The sequence below is a fragment of the Oncorhynchus masou genome, chromosome 16 (assembly GCF_036934945.1).
Source record: "Oncorhynchus masou masou isolate Uvic2021 chromosome 16, UVic_Omas_1.1, whole genome shotgun sequence".
Taxonomy (NCBI): Eukaryota; Metazoa; Chordata; class Actinopteri; order Salmoniformes; family Salmonidae; genus Oncorhynchus; species Oncorhynchus masou.
In genome coordinates, this window is record NC_088227.1 from 26483607 (window position 1) to 26500842 (window position 17236).

At 45.1% G+C, this 17236-nt stretch overlaps 1 protein-coding gene across 1 annotated transcript in view; it reads left to right on the forward strand.

Moving 5' to 3' along the window:
* Positions 1-16945, forward strand: part of LOC135557757 (uronyl 2-sulfotransferase-like) — a 123682-nt gene extending 106737 nt beyond the window's left edge. Inside the window, exons 6-8 of the mRNA XM_064991338.1 lie at positions 9910-10007; positions 10179-10336; positions 14071-16945. Coding sequence (XP_064847410.1) covers positions 9910-10007; positions 10179-10336; positions 14071-14363 — 549 coding nt within the window. The 3' untranslated portion in view covers positions 14364-16945. The remainder of the gene's footprint in view (positions 1-9909; positions 10008-10178; positions 10337-14070) is intronic.
* Positions 16946-17236: the final 291 nt, after the last annotated feature.

Here is a 17236-nt window from a genome sequence, read left to right on the forward strand (position 1 = left end):
ATGCTTCCATTATTCTCTGGCAATAAGGCACGTTATTGAAAAACAATTATACATGAGATGTCTCATTCTCGAACATTCTACAAAAGGAAATTGATAAACAATTCAGTCTTATTTGGAAGGTTTCAGACACCTGAAACCCCACCTCTTCAAGGAATACCTAGGATAGGATAAAGTAATCCTTCTCACCCCCCCCCCCCCTTAAATGATTTAGATGCACTATTGTAAAGTGGCTGTTCCACTGGATGTCAGAAGGTGAATTCACCAAGTTGTAAGTCGCTCTGGATAAGAGTGTCTGCTAAATGACTTAAATGTAATGTAAATGTATATGGATTATATAGATTTTACAGTGTTTTTGACTCTGCATGAGTGTCTTAGGTTCAGCTGATTTAGATGCTGGAACATCAAACACCTTTTTTTCTTACCTTAATGACATATTTGAGAAAAAATAATCAGGTGAGGCTCAGCATATACTGTAGTAATAGTAATAATAACACTGAGTTAGTTATAGCCCTACAGTATTGAATGTATGAAGGCCTGAGAGTTCCTTGTAATAGCTCTACAATAGAAACCATAGATCTACTCCTAGAAGACACAGGGTACGTGGTGTGGCATACAAATTCCTCCATTCTCCCATCCCTCCATTCTCCCATTCTCCCATCCCTCCATTCTCCCATTCTCCCATTCCTCCATTCTCCCATTCCTCCATTCTCCCATTCCTCCATTCCTCCATTCTCCCATCCCTCCATTCTCCCATCCCTCCATTCTCCCATCCTTCCATTCTCCTATCCCTCCATTCTCCCATCCCTCCATTCTCCCATCCCTCCATTCTCCCATCCCTCCATTCTCCCATCCCTCCATTCTCCTATCCCTCCATTCTCCCATCCCTCCATTCTCCCATCCCTCCATTCTCCTATCCCTCCATTCTCCCATCCCTCCATTCTCCCATCCCTCCATTCTCCCATTCCTCCATTTTCCCATCCCTCCATTCTCCCATCCCTCCATCCCTCCATTCTCCCATTCCTCCATTTTCCCATCCCCCCATTCTCCCATCCTCCATTCTCCCATTATCCCATCCTCCCATTCTCCCATCCTCCATTCTCCCATTCTCCCATTCCTCCATTTTCCCATCCCCCCATTCTCCCATCCCTCCATTCTCCCATCCCTCCATTCTCCCATCCCTCCATTCTCCCATTCTCCCATTCCTCCATTTTCCCATCCCTCCATTCTCCCATTCTCCCATCCTCCATTCTCCCATTATCCCATCCCTCCATTCTCCCATTCCTCCATTCCTCCATTATCCCATTCCTCCATTCTCCCATTCCTCCATTCTCCCATTCCTACATTCTCCCATTCCTCCATTCTCCCATTCCTCCATTCTCCCATTCCTCCATTCTCCCATTCCTCCATTCTCCCATTCCTCCATTCTCCCATTCCTCCATTCTCCCATTCCTCCATTCCTCCATTCTCCCATTCCTCCATTCTCCCATTCCACCATTCTCCCATCCCTCCATTCTCCCATTCCTCCATTCTCCCATTCCTCCATTCTCCCATTCCCCCATTCCTCCATTCTCCCATTCCTCCATTCTCCCAGTCCTCCATTCTCCGATCCCTCCATTCCTCCATTCTCCCATTCCTCCATTCTCCCATTCCTCCATTCTTCCATTCCTCCATTCCTCCATTCTCCCATTCCTCCATTCTCCAATTCCTCCATTCTCCCATTCCTCCATTTGCCCATTCTCCCATTCTCCCAGTCCTCCATTCTCCCATTCCTCCACTCTCCCATTCCTCCATTCTCCCATTCCTCCATTCTCCAATTCCTCCATTCTCCCATTCTCCCATTCCTCCATTCTCACATTCCTCCATTCTCCCATTCCTCCATTCTCCCAGTCCTCCATTCTCCCATCCCTCCATTCCTCCATTCTCCCATTCCTCCATTCTCCCATTCCTCCATTCTCCCATTCCTCCATTCGCCCATTCTCCCATTCTCCCAGTCCTCCATTCTCCCATTCCTCCACTCTCCCATTCCTCCATTCTCCCATCCCTCCATTCTCCCATTCTCCCATCCTCCATTCTCCCATTATCCCATCCTCCCATTCTCCCATTCGTACATTCTCCCATTCCTCCATTCTCCCATTATCCCATCCCTCCATTCTCCCATTCCTCCATTCCTCCATTCTCCCATTCCTCCATTCTCCCATCTCTCCATTGTCCCATCCCTCCATTCCTCCATTGTCCCATTCCTCCATTCCTCCATTGTCCCATTCCTCCATTCTCCCATTCGTACATTCTCCCATTCCTCCATTCTCCCATTTCTCCCATTCTCCCATTCCTCCATTCTCCCATTTCTCCATTCCTCCATTCTCCCATTCCTCCATTCCTCCATTCTCCCATCCCGCCATTCCTCCATTCTCCCATTCCTCCATTCTCCCATTCCTCCATTCTCCCATTCCTCCATTCTCCCAGTCCTCCATTCTCCCATCCCTCCATTCCTCCATTCTCCCATTCCTCCATTCTCCAATTCCTCCATTCTCCCATTCCTCCATTCGCCCATTCTCCCAGTCCTCCATTCTCCCATTCCTCCACTCTCCCATTCCTCCATTCTCCCATTCCTCCATTCTCCAATTCCTCCATTCTCCCATTCCTCCATTCCTCCATTCTCCCATTCCTCCATTCTCCCAGTCCCCCATTCTCCCATCCCTCCATTCCTCCATTCTCCCATTCCTCCATTCTCCCATCTCTCCATTGTCCCATCCCTCCATTCCTCCATTGTCCCATTCCTCCATTCCTCCATTGTCCCATTCCTCCATTCTCCCATTCGTACATTCTCCCATTCCTCCATCCCTCCATTCCTCCGTTCTCCCATTCCTCCATTCCTCCATTCTCCCATTCCTCCATTCTCCCATTCCTCCATTCTCCCATTCCTCCATTCTCCCAGTCCTCCATTCTCCCATCCCTCCATTCCTCCATTCTCCCATTCCTCCATTCTCCAATTCCTCCATTCTCCCATTCCTCCATTCGCCCATTCTCCCATTCTCCCAGTCCTCCATTCTCCCATTCCTCCACTTTCCCATTCCTCCATTCTCCCATCCCTCCATTCTCCCATTCTCCCATCCACCATTCTCCCATTATCCCATCCTCCCATTCTCCCATCCTCCATTCTCCCATTATCCCATCCCTCCATTCTCCCATTCCTCCATTCCTCCATTCTCCCATTCCTCCATTCTCCCATCTCTCCATTGTCCCATCCCTCCATTCCTCCATTGTCCAATTCCTCCATTCCTCCATTGTCCCATTCCTCCATTCTCCCATTCGTACATTCTCCCATTCCTCCATTCTCCCATTTCTCCATTCTCCCATTCTCCCATTCCTCCATTCCTCCATTCTCCCATTTCTCCATTCCTCCATTCTCCCATTCCTCCATTCTCCCATTCCTCCATTCTCCCATCCCTCCATTCCTCCATTCTCCCATTCCGCCATTCCTCCATTCTCCCATTCCTCCATTCCTCCATTCTCCCATTCCTCCATTCTCCCATCCCTCCATTCCTCCATTCTCCCATCCCTCCATTCCTCCATTCTCCCATTCCTCCATTCCTCCATTCTCCCATTCCTCCATTCCTCCATTCTCCCATTCCTCCATTCTCCCGTTCCTCCATTATCCCATCCCGCTATTCCTCCATTATCCCATTCCTCCATTCCCCCTATCCCGCCGTTCCTCCATTCTCCCATTTCTCCATCCCTCCATTCTCCCATTCCTCCATTCCTCCATTCTCCCATTCCTCCATTCCTCCATTCTCCCATTCCTCCATTATCCCATTCCTCAATTCCTCCATTCTCCCATTCCTCCATTCTCCCATTCCTCCATTCTCTCATTCCTCCATTCTCCCAGTCCTCCATTCTCCCATTCCTCCATTCTCTCATTCCTCCATTCTCTCATTCCTCCATTCTCCCATCCCTCCATTCTCCCATTCCTCCATTCCTCCATTTGTCCATTCTCCCATTCATCCATTCTCCCATTCCTCCATTCTCCCATTCCTCAATTCCTCCATTCTCCCATTCCTCCATTCTCCCATCCCTCCATTCTCCCATTCCTCCATTTGTCCATTCTCCCATTCGTCCATTCCTCCATTCTCCCATTCCTCCATTCCTCCATTCCTCCATTCTCCCATTCCTCCATTCCTCCATTCCTCCATTCTCCCATTCCTCCATTCCTCCATTCCTCCATTCTCCCATTCCTCTATTCTCCCATTCCTCCATTCCTCCATTCCTCCATTCTCCCATTCCTCCATTCCTCCATTGCTCTCAACTACCTAGAAGTCAATGACAGACCTGAATGAGTTCGAACAAATCTGATGGTTAGTTAGAGACCAGAACTATCTGGAAGTCAATATTCTGTGGTGATGTTGGTCGTCTCACGCTTTTCGAATGGCATTTTCCGCTTCATTTTATTTTCAAACTATCATTTCTATGTGATTTGTGTGTGTTTTATTGAGTGGAGGTCCCATTTAAGTAAGGTTCAAAAGGGAATTCATGCAGTTTTGTTAGTGGTGGTCTTGATTGGTGTAATCTGTATAGAGATGGAGTCAGCTAACATGCAATAGGAATTCCCCTTTCTGCTCCTCCAATCAGGCATGTTTGCTGGTAGACACACACACACGTGCACACACATACAGAACATACACAAACATACAGACATCCTGAGTTAGTTACATACCAACTGTGTTACATAATAAAAAAGTATAGAACACACACACCAGTGCGTTCTCAGAGGCTCTCACAATAACCATAACACACATTCAGCCAGCCACATTAGCAAACACACAGTGAAGTGAATGTCATTGTGGCTGAGTCTAACTGGGTAATTCAGTTTGGCTCAGGGTCCCAGGAGTACTTCAGCATGTGCCTTATTAAAGTATATAGCACAAGAGGGCCCCTCCTACAGTAAAGGGGAGCTGCCGCTGGCTCACCTGAGAGTGTCTCTGTCTCCCGCTCTGTCCCGCCACTCTGTGTCCCGCTCTGTGTCCTGCTATGTGTCCCGCTCTGTGTCCTGAGAGAGAGAGAGAGAGAGAGAGAGAGAGAGAGAGACAGAGACAGAGAGAGATGGGAAATGGTGGTCTGTTATCAAAGCCCCAGTTCTACCATCGTCACGTGGCCCCAGTCGGGCCCTATGAGGGTACAGGGGCCCATTCAAAGCTTATGAATGGTTTATGAAGCTAATATGTCATGTTCCTGACAGGTCTCTGTGTTGTGCTGTGACCTGAATGTACACCAGGTGTCCCAGTATAATTAACACCACAGAACCCCAGACAGGACCAGAGCTGGGTGACAGAGTGCAGTCTTTAATAGTGGGCATGTGAAATGCAACCTAACACTTCCTGCAACCTTAGTGATATCATAATTCACACACCACACACACACACACACACACACACGCCTCGCCCTACCACTCCCTCTCTGTTTTTGTGGGTACATTATGTCATGTTTTATGTGTATAAGGGGGGAGGAACACAGTGAAGTCACAGGCAAATGTCATGTGAGTCACAGCGCCGACATTGTTGATAAGTGTGAAAACAAGGACTGCAGGGATCTGGCTGAGAGTGTGTCCAGAATGGAAACATACAGTGCATTCGGAAAGTATTCAGACCCCTTCCCTTTGTCCACATATTGTTACATTACAGTCTTATTCTGAATGGATTAAATAAAACATTTTCCTCATCAATCTACACACAATACCCCATAGTGACAAAGCAAAAATAGGTTTTAGAATTTTTTGCAAATGTATTATGTTAAAAACAGAAATACCTTACATGCATAAATATTCAGAACCTTTGCTATGAGACTCATACAGGTACATCCTGTTTCCATTGATCATTCTTCAGATGTTTCTACAACTTGATTGGAGTCCACCTCTGGTAAATTCAATTGATTGGACATAATCTGTCTACATAAGCTCCGACAGTTGACAGAGAAAAAACCAAGCCATGTGGTCAAAGGAATTGTCCGTAGAGATCCGAGACAGGATTGTATCGAGGCACAGATCTGGAGAAGGGTACCAAAAAATGTCTGCAGCATTGAAGGTCCCCAAGAACGCAGTGGACTGCATCATTCTTAAATGGAAGAAGTTTGGAACCACCAAGACTCTTCCTAAAGCTGGCCATCTGGCCAAACTGAGCAATCCGGGGGAGAAGGGCCTTTGTCAGGGAGGTGACCAAGAACCGGATGGTCACTCTGACAGAGCTCCAGAGTTCCACTGTGGAGATGTGAGAAACTTCCAGAAGGACAACCATCTCTGCAGCACTCCACCAATCAGACCTTTATGGCCAGATGGAGCCCCTCCTCAGTAAAAGGCACATGACAGCTCACTTGAAGTTTGCCAAAAGGCACCAAAAGACTCTTAGACAATGAGAAACAAGATTTTCTGGTCTGATGAAACCAAGATTGAACCCTTTGGCCTGAATGACAAGCCTCACGTCTGGAGGAAACCAAGCACCATCCCTACTGTGAAGCATGGTGGGGGCAGCATCATGCTGTGGGGATGTTTTGTCAGTGGCAGGGACTGGTAGACTAGTCAGTATCGAGGTAAAGGTGAACTGAGCAAAGTACAGAGAGATCCTTGATGAAAACCTGCTCCAGAGCACTCAGGACCTGACTGAAGGTTTACCTTCCAACAGGACAATCACCCTAAGCAGACAGCAAAGACAATGCAGGAGTGGCTTCGGGACAAGTCTCTGAATGTGGCCTAGACAGAGCCCGGACTTGAACCCCATCGAACATCTCTGGAAAAACCTGAAAATCGCTGTGCAGTGATGCTCCCCATCCAACCTGACAGAGCTTGAGAGGATCTGCAAAGAAGAATGGAAGAAACTCTCCAAATACAGGCATGGCAAGCTTGTCGCGTCATACCTAACAAGACTCGAGGTTGTAATCGCTGCCAACGGTGCTTCAACAAAGTACTAAGTAAAGGGTCGGAATATGTAAACGTCATGTTTTTGCGTTTTCAGTATGGGGTATTGTGTGTAGATTGATGAGGGGAAAAAAGCTATTTAATTCATTTTAGAGTCGGGCTGTAACGTAACAAAATGTGGAAAATGTCAAGGGGTCTGAATACTTTCTAAATGCACTGCATAGTGTCCTACTCCCACTACACACACACTCTCTCCTTCCTGCTTCCCTGGATGGAGGAAGAAATTATTCTAGACTGTTATAGTTCTAATTGATGGGAGAAGTGCAAGGATGAACAGTACTTTGCTAAATTGTGTACGTGCGTGTGCGTGTGCGTGTGCGTGTGTGTAGTAGTATTTATGTGCTTCTCAGTGTGTGGCTTTTCAAATCCATTCACCCTAGCTCTTACCCCCTGTCCCCTCTCCTTTTATCTCAAACCCAGACTCGGTACCAAGTCAGTGTGCGGGTGTACAGGTTAGAGGTAATTTGTACATGTATGTGGGGGTGAAGTGACTATGCATAGATAATAAACAGCGAGTAGCAGCTGTGTAAAAATAAATGGATGGATGGGGGGGGTCAATGTAAATAGTCTGGTGGCCATTTGATTCATTGTTCAGCAGTCTTATGGCTTGGGGGTAGAAGCTGTTAAGGAGCCTTTTGGTCCTAGACTTGGTGCTCCAGTACCATTTGCCATGCGGTAGCAGAGACAACAGTCTATGACTTGGGTGACTGGAGTCTCTGACAATATTTTGGGCTTTCCTCTGACACGCCTGGTATAGAGGTCCTGGATGGCAGGAAGCTTGGCCCCAGTGATGTACTGGGCCTTACACACTACCCTCTGTAGCGCCTTACGGTCAGATGCTGAGCAGTTGCCATACCAGGTGGTGATGCAACCGGTCAGGATGCTCTCGATGTTACAGCTGTTGAACTTTTTGAGGTTCTGGGAACCCATGCCAAATCTTTTTAGTCTCCTGAGGGGGAAAGGGTGTTGTCATGCCATCTTCACGACTGTCTTGGTATGTTTGGATCATGATAGTTCGTTGGTGATGTGGACACCAAGGAACTTGAAGCTCTCGACCCGCTCCACTACATCCCCATTGATGTTAATGGGGGCCTGTTCGGCCCACCTTTTCCTGTAGTCCATGATCAGCTCCTTTAACTTGCTCACATTGAGGGCGAGGTTGTTGTCCTAGCATTGTGTCTCTGACCTTCTCCATGTCAGATATAGAGTTGAAATGTATTCCATGTTGAGTTTGAAGCCCAATATTACACTTCATATACATCACAGAAGACTGAAGTACAACAGAACTGTTTGACATAGAAACACCAGATTTTAGGTGGGTTTCTTGAGATAATGTTTATTATGAATATTAATAACATTCCACCCATGAAGCCAAAAAGGGCACTTTTCGCCATTGACTACAGGAAAGGGTTACCCTCTGTGGTGAGGCGTCTAGGCTCCAGCTGTTAACTTGACAAATTGCCCTTTTCCAAGTAAAACTGAGGACATTCTCACCTATCAGCTATCAGCATGTAGGCCACAGTGAAATAAACCAACATCACACCAAGACCTCCTGCTCTTTTTATTCATGTCTACACTCTCTTCACCTGTTTCTACTCAGACAAATGGGTCTGAGTTTTCGTGTGTGTGTGTGTGTGTGTGTGTGGGTGTGGGTGTGTCTTGAGTATGTGGGTGTGCGAGCTTGCGTGCCTGCTTTTGTGTGTGAATAGTGTTGAGTGTGTGTGCATCTCTCATGTGTTTCTGAGTGTTGTGTCGCCCAGGCCTCGTTGCTGTCAATAAAGCTTACGTCACCTGACATGACATGGATTTGACTCTTGGGTTTGTAGCAGAGAGAGAGAAAAGACTGGGTGACTTCACTCCTTTATGGGTTTTTAATCTCTTTCTTTTTTAATTTGGTCTCAGTGGGCCTTCTTTGTTCAGCCCACTGGTTAAACAGAGAGGTGGTTTAGTGTTTCACTGCTCTGCTCCAGTGGCTCCTGCCTCTGGACACTTTATTTTTTCTTTTTCATATAGGGGCTGGGTCAGGAGGGAGAGAAGATGGTGGGATTGGGATGTTTGTAGCATGGCCAAAATAATGTGGCTAGCGGAGGAGACCAAAGGTTACCCTTGTTTCAGTATATTGGTCTGCATTACTAAACAGTCATCATTCTGGTCAGAGAATAATAGCATTGACCTCTCACTACATGTTGCTCTTGAGATACCCGACACATTCCACTGAGAAGGAAACAGATGAGCTAATAACTGCTTATAGGAAGCTGAATGTCTTATTTAGGCTGTCAGAGAGTGGTTTGAAGATAGTGCCCCCCACCTCTTTGCCTGCGAGGAGGAGGGGTGGTGCAGGGAGATCTACATCCCATTTAACTAAGTGGCCAGAGATCAAACATATTAATATGGAAGTTTCTGGAGTTCATCTTTTTTCTTCTTTTTAGTTCCTTTTTGATTTGTTAAAATACAATGTAAAATAGTGTTCAAACCAAAAAGTTATGTTATAGCCATAATGCAGCTTGTCTTCCAAATGTTACTGTTTACCGCCATAATTCTTAGGTAATGTCAATGATTCTTGTCCGCCATAATAGGTTTACCAACGCTAACCATCAAAAAGTAGTATGAGTTCCTTAAGACAGAGGACTTGGTGAAGGGTTCCCCCTAGTGAGAGTAATGTACAATTTCACTTTTCATTCAATCCCATTATTCTTGCAGAATAGTAGGCGTCTTGTCACATTGGAGGCTGCTGAGGGGAGGACGGCTCATAATAATGGCTGGAATGGAGTGAATGGAATGGCATCAAACCATGTGTTTCATGTGTTTGATACCATTCCACATATTCCGCTCCAGCCGTTACCACGAGCCCATCCTCCCCAATTAAGGTGCCGCCAACTTCCTGTACAACCTGAAGGTGATTGTCTGTTTTTCTGATTGGCTGTCTCTTCGGTCTCCCTCCTGTCCAGGACATCAATGTGTGCATCCTGGAGAATTACCCAGAATGCTCCAACCCCAGACTCTTCTACATCATCCCATATTTCTGTGGACAGCACCCCCAGTGCAGGTAATAAGACCAGTATTGCAGGGAATCAGGCTCCACATTTGTTACACATTATCCTGACTGGTATTAATATCTTTTCAAAAGGTCATGTTTATTAAATTATTATTTGTTATAATTCCCTCTGGGTTGGTTGATATTTTCCTCTGACTGTGCCTGTTGTTCTGTGTGTTTCAGGGAGCCGGGGCAATGGGCACTGGAGAGGGCCAAACAGAACGTTCTAGAGAACTTCCTTATCGTGGGGATCCTAGAGGAGCTGGAAGATGTCCTGCTTCTTCTAGAGAGACTGTTACCTCACTACTTTACTGACGTACTCAACATCTACAAGAGCCCAGGTAGGCCGACACGCCAGATTCTCCGCTGAAGTTATTTAACTGCCCTTTGTGTAGGCTAACCATCTACCACGTTGTTGTCCTTATAAACCGGGGATTTCACTCTGTTTCCACGATGGTGTTGTAGCCTATACCCATATCAGATGAGCAACTGTCTCTGGGGACGGCTCCACATTCTGAAATAGCATTTTTGTCCCACTCAGTTTATCATTGGAAGGTGCTACAAAACGAGGCAGCGGTGTGCTTTAGGACCATACGGACACCTCCGAGCGGTCAGGTAGACTGTTTGGAGTGTTTATCCTACTGAATCAAAATAAGACAAAATGATTAGTTATGCCCCCACTTCTAAAACCAAAGTTGCACCCCTGCCCATATCGTACACCTTTCTTTTTATTTATCTGGTTAGGCCTAAATAAGTCATTTATATATATGGAAAGTAAACTTGGAAACGTGTCGTATTCTCACGTGGAGAGGGAGCATAAATTCTGCGAGTGGACAAATTAGAACGTTTTATCACCACACAAATAAGAGACCGTGTGCGTGGCTGGGAGCCTTATGTCTGCCTCGTGGCTCAAGGAATACAGCAAGCTCGTGGGTTTAAAAAAATAAAGTATTATATTGAAAAAAAATGTTTCCGACCCACAATGTATTTGTTCTGAACCACTAGCCAACCTAAGCGTTGAAAGAATGTTTTCATTTCACCCGCTAGCGGATATTTTTGTGTCTCACCTGCTACTCCACTAATGATTAGCCCAACAGGGTAAATGCAGATAGGTAACCCCATGCTTCAGTCTATTTATTTATAGCCACTATGCTGTATGGGCTACAGGTGATAATGTTTATTCTTAATAGCATACTTGATAATAGCATACTTAAAGTAATAGCATACTTTAAAATTCTACCAATATTATTTGGCTCATTTCTGGAGGTGGAAATTATATTTTAGAAGGTGTTTTTTTGACATTCATTTTGAAGTAGTGTGTCCTTTTAAAAAGTCACCAGAACTGAGAACCTCAGTCCTGCTATATAGAAATGATCCAGGGTGGGGTCCGCAACCTTTTCCCACCAATGCTACACAGGAAACACTGGTACATACACAACCACACCCTGGCATGTACAGTACCAGTCAAAAGTTTAGACACACCTACTCATTCAAGGGATTTTCTTTATTATTACTATTTTCTACATTGTAGAATAATAGTGAATACATCAAAACTATGGAATCATGTAGTAACCCAAAGTGTTAAACCAATCTAAATATATTTTATTTGAGATTCTTCAAATAGGCACCCTTTACCTTGATGACAGCTTTGCACACTCTTGGCATTCTCTCAACCAGCTTCATGAGGTAGTCACCTGGAATGAATTTCAATTAACAGGTGTGCCTTGTTAAAAGTTAATTTGTGGTATTTCTTTCCTTCTTAATGCATTTGAGCCAATCAGTTGTGTTGTGACAAGGTAAGGGTGGTAACAGAATATACCCTATTTGGTAAAATACCAAGTCCATATTATGGCAAGAACAGCTCAAATAAGCAAAGAGAAATGACAGTCCATCATTTCTTTAAGACATGAAGGTCAGTCAATTCAGAAAATGTCAAAACCATCAAGCGCTATGATGAAACTAGCTCTGATGAGGACCGCCACAGGAAAGGAAGACCCAGAGTTACCTCTGCTGCAGAGGATAAGTTCATTAGAGTTACTAACCTCAGAAATTGCAGCCCAAATAAATGCTTCACAGAGTTCAAGTAACAGACCAATCTCAACCTCAACTGTTCAGAGGAGACTGCATGAATCAGGCCTTCATGGTTGAATTGCTGTAAAGAAACCACTACTAAAGGACACCAATAATAAGAAGAGACTTGCTTGGGCCAAGAAACATTAGCAATGGGCGTTAGATCGGTGGAAATCTGTCCTTTGGTCTGATTTGTCCAAATTTTAGATTTTTGGTTCTAACCGTTGTGCCTTTGTGAGACGCAGAGTAGGTGAACGGATGATCTCTGCATGTGTGTTTCCCACCATGAAGCATGGAGGAGGAGGTGTGGAGATGCTTGCTGGTGACACTTTCAGTGATTTATTTAGAATTCAAGGCACTCTTTTTATTGAAATGTATTTCATTTTATGGGTTTTTCCCCCTTTTTCTTCCCAATTTCATGGTATCCAATTGGTAGTAGTTAGTCTTTTCTCATCGCTGCAACTCCCGTACAGACTCGGGAGAGGCGAAGGTCGAAAGCAATGCGTCCTCCGAAACACAACCCAACCAAACCACACTACTTCTTGACACAATGCACATCCAACCCGGAAGCCAGCCACACCAATATGTTGGAAGAAACACAGTACACCTGGCAACCGTGTCAGCATGCATTGCTCCCGGCCCGCCACAGGACTCGCTAGTGCGCGATGGGACAGGAACATCCCTGCCCGGCCAAACCCTCCCCTAATCCAGACGACACTGGGCCAATTGTGGGCCACCCCGTGGGTCTCCCAGTCACGGCCAGCTGCGACAGAGCCTGGACTCTAACCAGGTTCTCTAGTGGCACAGCCTTAGACCACTGCACCACTTGGGAGGCTCAAGGCACACTTAACCAGCATGGCTACCACAACATTCTGCAGTGATATGCCATCCCATCTGGTTTGCGCTTAGTGGGACTATCAGTTGTTTTTCAACAGTACAATGACACAACACACCTCTAGGCTGTGTAAGGGCTATTTGAAGAAGGAGAGTGATGAAGTGCTGCATCACATGACCTGGCCTAGACAATCCAACGACCTCAACCAAATTGAGATGGTTTGGGATGAGTCGGACTGCAAAGTGAAGGACAAGCAGCCAACAAGTGCTCAGCATATGTGGGAACTCCTTCAAGACTGTTGGAAAAGCATTCCAGGTGAAGCTGGTTGAGAGTATGGCAAGAGTTTGCAAAGCTGTCATGAATGCAAAGGGTGGCTACTTTGAAGAATCTATAATATTTGAGCTGTTCTTGCCATAATATGGACTTGGTCATTTACCAAATAGGGCAATCTTCTGTATACTGCCCCATCATCACAACACAACTGATTGGATCAAACACATTAAGAAGGAAAGAAATTCCACAAATTATCTTTTAAGAAGGCACACCTGTTAATTGAAATACATTCCAGGTGACTACCTCATGAAGCTGGTTGAGAGAATGCCAAGAGTATGCAAAGCTGTCATCAAAGCAAAGGGTGGCTATTTGAAGAATCTCAAATATAATATATATTTTGATTTGAATAACACTTTTTTGGTAACTACATGATTAAATCAAATGTATTTATAAAACCCTCCTTAAATCAGCTAATGTCACAAAGTGCTGTACAGAAAACCAACCTAAAACCCCAAACAGCAAGCAATGCAGGTGTAGAAGCACAGTGGCTAGGAAAAACTCCCTAGAAAGGCTGGAACCTAGGAAGAAACCTAGAGTGTTAGTGTTATTTCATGGTTTTGATGTCTACAATATAGAAAATAGTAAAACTAAAGAAAATCCTGGAATGAGTAGGCGTGTCCAAACTTTTGACTGGTATTGTATATGCCTGTTACACTGCATTGAAATGATTAAAGGAATATTTCACTCCAAAAACAAACTTTGTCAAAAGTTTATTTTCATACCTCAAAAGTGATCTACAGTAGGCCTAACTCTCCTTTTGATGGATGACAATATGTATTTCCTTCACATTTTAACCATACATGAATAACTTCCTGGTCTGTTTCTCTGTCTTCGCAGACTACAGGAAGATGGGGAACATGACTGGTACGGTGCGTAAACACACACCCACTCTGGAGGCCCTTCAGGTTCTGTACCACCGCATGCGCTACGAGTACGACTTCTACAACTTCATCCGAGACCAGTTCCACTTGATGAAGAAGAAGATTGGCCTCAAATCGGTCCCCCGACCACCTTCCCACCAGGCCTCCTTCCTAAGAGACCTCTCCCTCCGAACCCCAGAGCCCCTGGATGAAGATGAGGAGCTGGAGACCGACCTGGAGGACGCCAACAGCTGGTTGGTCCAGCCCTGACCAATGCCGTGGTGACTGAGGACTTTACTTGCGTCTGGTTGGCTGGAGGTGGCATGATAAAGGGGCGGGGGATGTGCCCTGTCTGTCAGCATTCCCAGGAGGAGGATTGGTTGGGGGTGTGTGGATCCTGATGCCTGTGTTTTTACGGGCTACATATTCCGTTCATCTTGGACTCTCTACTCACCGCTGAGAACCTTAGGAGTGGGCTCTGATTCTCTGCTACCACTGAGGATCTTGGGAGTGGGCTCGGACTCTCTGCTCACCGCTGAGGACCTTGGGAGCGGGCTCGGACTCTCTGCTACCGCTGAGAACCTTAGGAGTGGGCTCAGACTCTCTGCTACCACTGAGGACCTTGGGAGTGGGCTCGGACTCTCTGCTACCACTGAGGACCTTAGGAGTGGGCTCAGACTCTCTGCTACCACTGAGGACCTTGGGAGTGGGCTCGGACTCACTGCTACCACTGAGGACCTTGGGAGTGGACTTGGACTCTCTGCTACCGCTGAGGACCTTCGTTGTGGGCGGATGGATGGATGGACGAACTGACATATTTAAAGATTGACTAGAATAATGGATGGGGGGGTGCTTTAAAAAGTTCACTTTGCTTGTTTTAAGGTTTTATTTTTGTTTTGTTGGTTTGAGGCCGTCCTGTTTGGGGTATCTCCAGGTGAGATGAGACAAAAGGGATTTGGACCTATGAACATTTTAAATGTTGAGGGGAGGGCTGCATCTTAGGATCAGGAAAAATTCAGATACCAACATAGGTGCAGGAATGATGGGGGTGAAGGAGCGTGTTGAGGTGTGAGAGAGCAGGGAAGAGACAGGGATGATGGGGGTGAAGGAGCGTGTTGAGGTGTGAGAGAGCAGGGAAGAGACAGGGATGATGGGGGTGAAGGAGCGTGTTGAGGTGTGAGAGAGCAGGGAAGAGACAGGGATGATGGGGGTGAAGGAGCGTGTTGAGGTGTGAGAGAGCAGGGAAGAGACAGGGATGATGGGGGTGAAGGAGCGTGTTGAGGTGTGAGAGAGCAGGGATGATGAAATTGGAGGGGTTGTGTGGAACAGGTCTGTTTTTAGTGCTTGACCACTCTGTCTCTCCCAGCCTCCTTTTCTCCCTTTCTTTTCCCCTTATTTTCTCTCTCTCCCTCACACTCTGCCTGTTTTAAGGGCCCTTGTTTTCTCTCTCTCCCTCACACTCTGCCTGTTTTAAGGGCCCTTGTTTTCAAAGTGTGATTCAAAGTGCCAAACCGTCAAATGGAATGTCATAGTCATACACTTCTCTAAGTGCCAAACCTAACCAAGTGGGGTCAGACACCTTCTGTTCCTAGAAACCCTGTTTGGGAGGATCCTCTGCTCACAGTGGGAGGGGGCGGGGTGACTTGGTTTAGCCCAAATGTGATAGTGTCTATGCATAACAGAATCAGTTTACTTTGTTTAATAGATGTTGATATGATGAGAGGGTCAAATGGCAGGAAGAGCACCCAACTATGAATTCAAAGAATTCCAACTGTGTGTCTACGATTGGATTTGACAACAACTGATAATGGATTTGTCAAACTGATAATGTATGAAGAAAGGTTGAATATTTTGGTACATAACTTGGGAAATATTAAGACATGTATGATGTTGGTTGGTGAAAATGTGTTTTTCCTGAAATGTTGACATCTCCATTGGACCGACCATTGATGTTTGACATCCTTCAACAACAACAAATATTGAATAAAAAGATCATTTCAAAGATAAATCTGAAGGATGAAACATCTTAATCCAACGCCTTACCTGAACTCACCAAATGAAATGACAATGTGTTCACAGTCTGCACTTGGTCTTATTTGAGATGGTTCAACCTCGGCTTGTTGGTTACTGTAATGTCTAAATCCACAACTTTGTTTCTAAACTCTCCCCTGACTCTCAGTGCTACAGTATTTCATAGAGCAGCCATGGTGTTGTACTTTGGCCATTTACTGATAACTCAACACCCAGAGAAGAAAATGGCCACAACCACCTACCTGGCAGTCATACCTATAGTTGCGGTCAAATATATTGGCACCCTCACTATTTCTTCTAAAATAAGTAGATTTGGAAAGAAATATTCATGTGTATGTGTTTGTGTCTGCACAGGACCAAGAAGAAAGTCAAAAATCCAAACTGAAATTAAGACTTTTCACTTCAAAGTCAAAAATGGCCTTGACTAAGTGATTCACAATTCAAATGAATGTGTTTCTAATTCTGGTTTACTGTGCAATTTATCTCACCTGTGGAAAGTTCCTGGATCCTATGGGGTAAAAAGAGCAATTCAACCTGTTTTAAATGCTCCATTGCACTCAATTAAAAAAGGGCAAGGGTGCCAATATATTTGACCACATCTGTAAGCCATAGTCATTGTACTGTCATTGCCTTCAGCGTGGAGTTTTGACATTTTAATTTATTATTATGTATCCATTTTCATTCCAGGAAGGATTCTCAGGAAAGAAAAGGTTTCTTACAACGTTGAAATAAGTTGTACAATCAAGCTATTCATAGTATCTAAAGATGAGTAAAATATCATCTTATATCCCCAATAAAATTATATGAACATTTTAAAGAAATGGTTGAACTGTTTTTACAATAAATGGAATCCATTCATTTCAATCTCCCCAGACAGTTTTCTAAATAAAAACCTAACAATTGCAGTTGCTGTCTGTGCTTCCTCGCAATAATTTTTTATACAATAAAGCAGTGCTATTGTTTTCCAATCCAAGAGGATACATTAATTGTACATTTACCCACCGAGCTCTGAATCCATGAAAGAAATGCAGTCTGTTATGTGCTAACAACCTGATAAACAAGTAGGAGGTTATTCATGTAAGTGCTGTTCCAGTTCCACCTGATGAACAAGA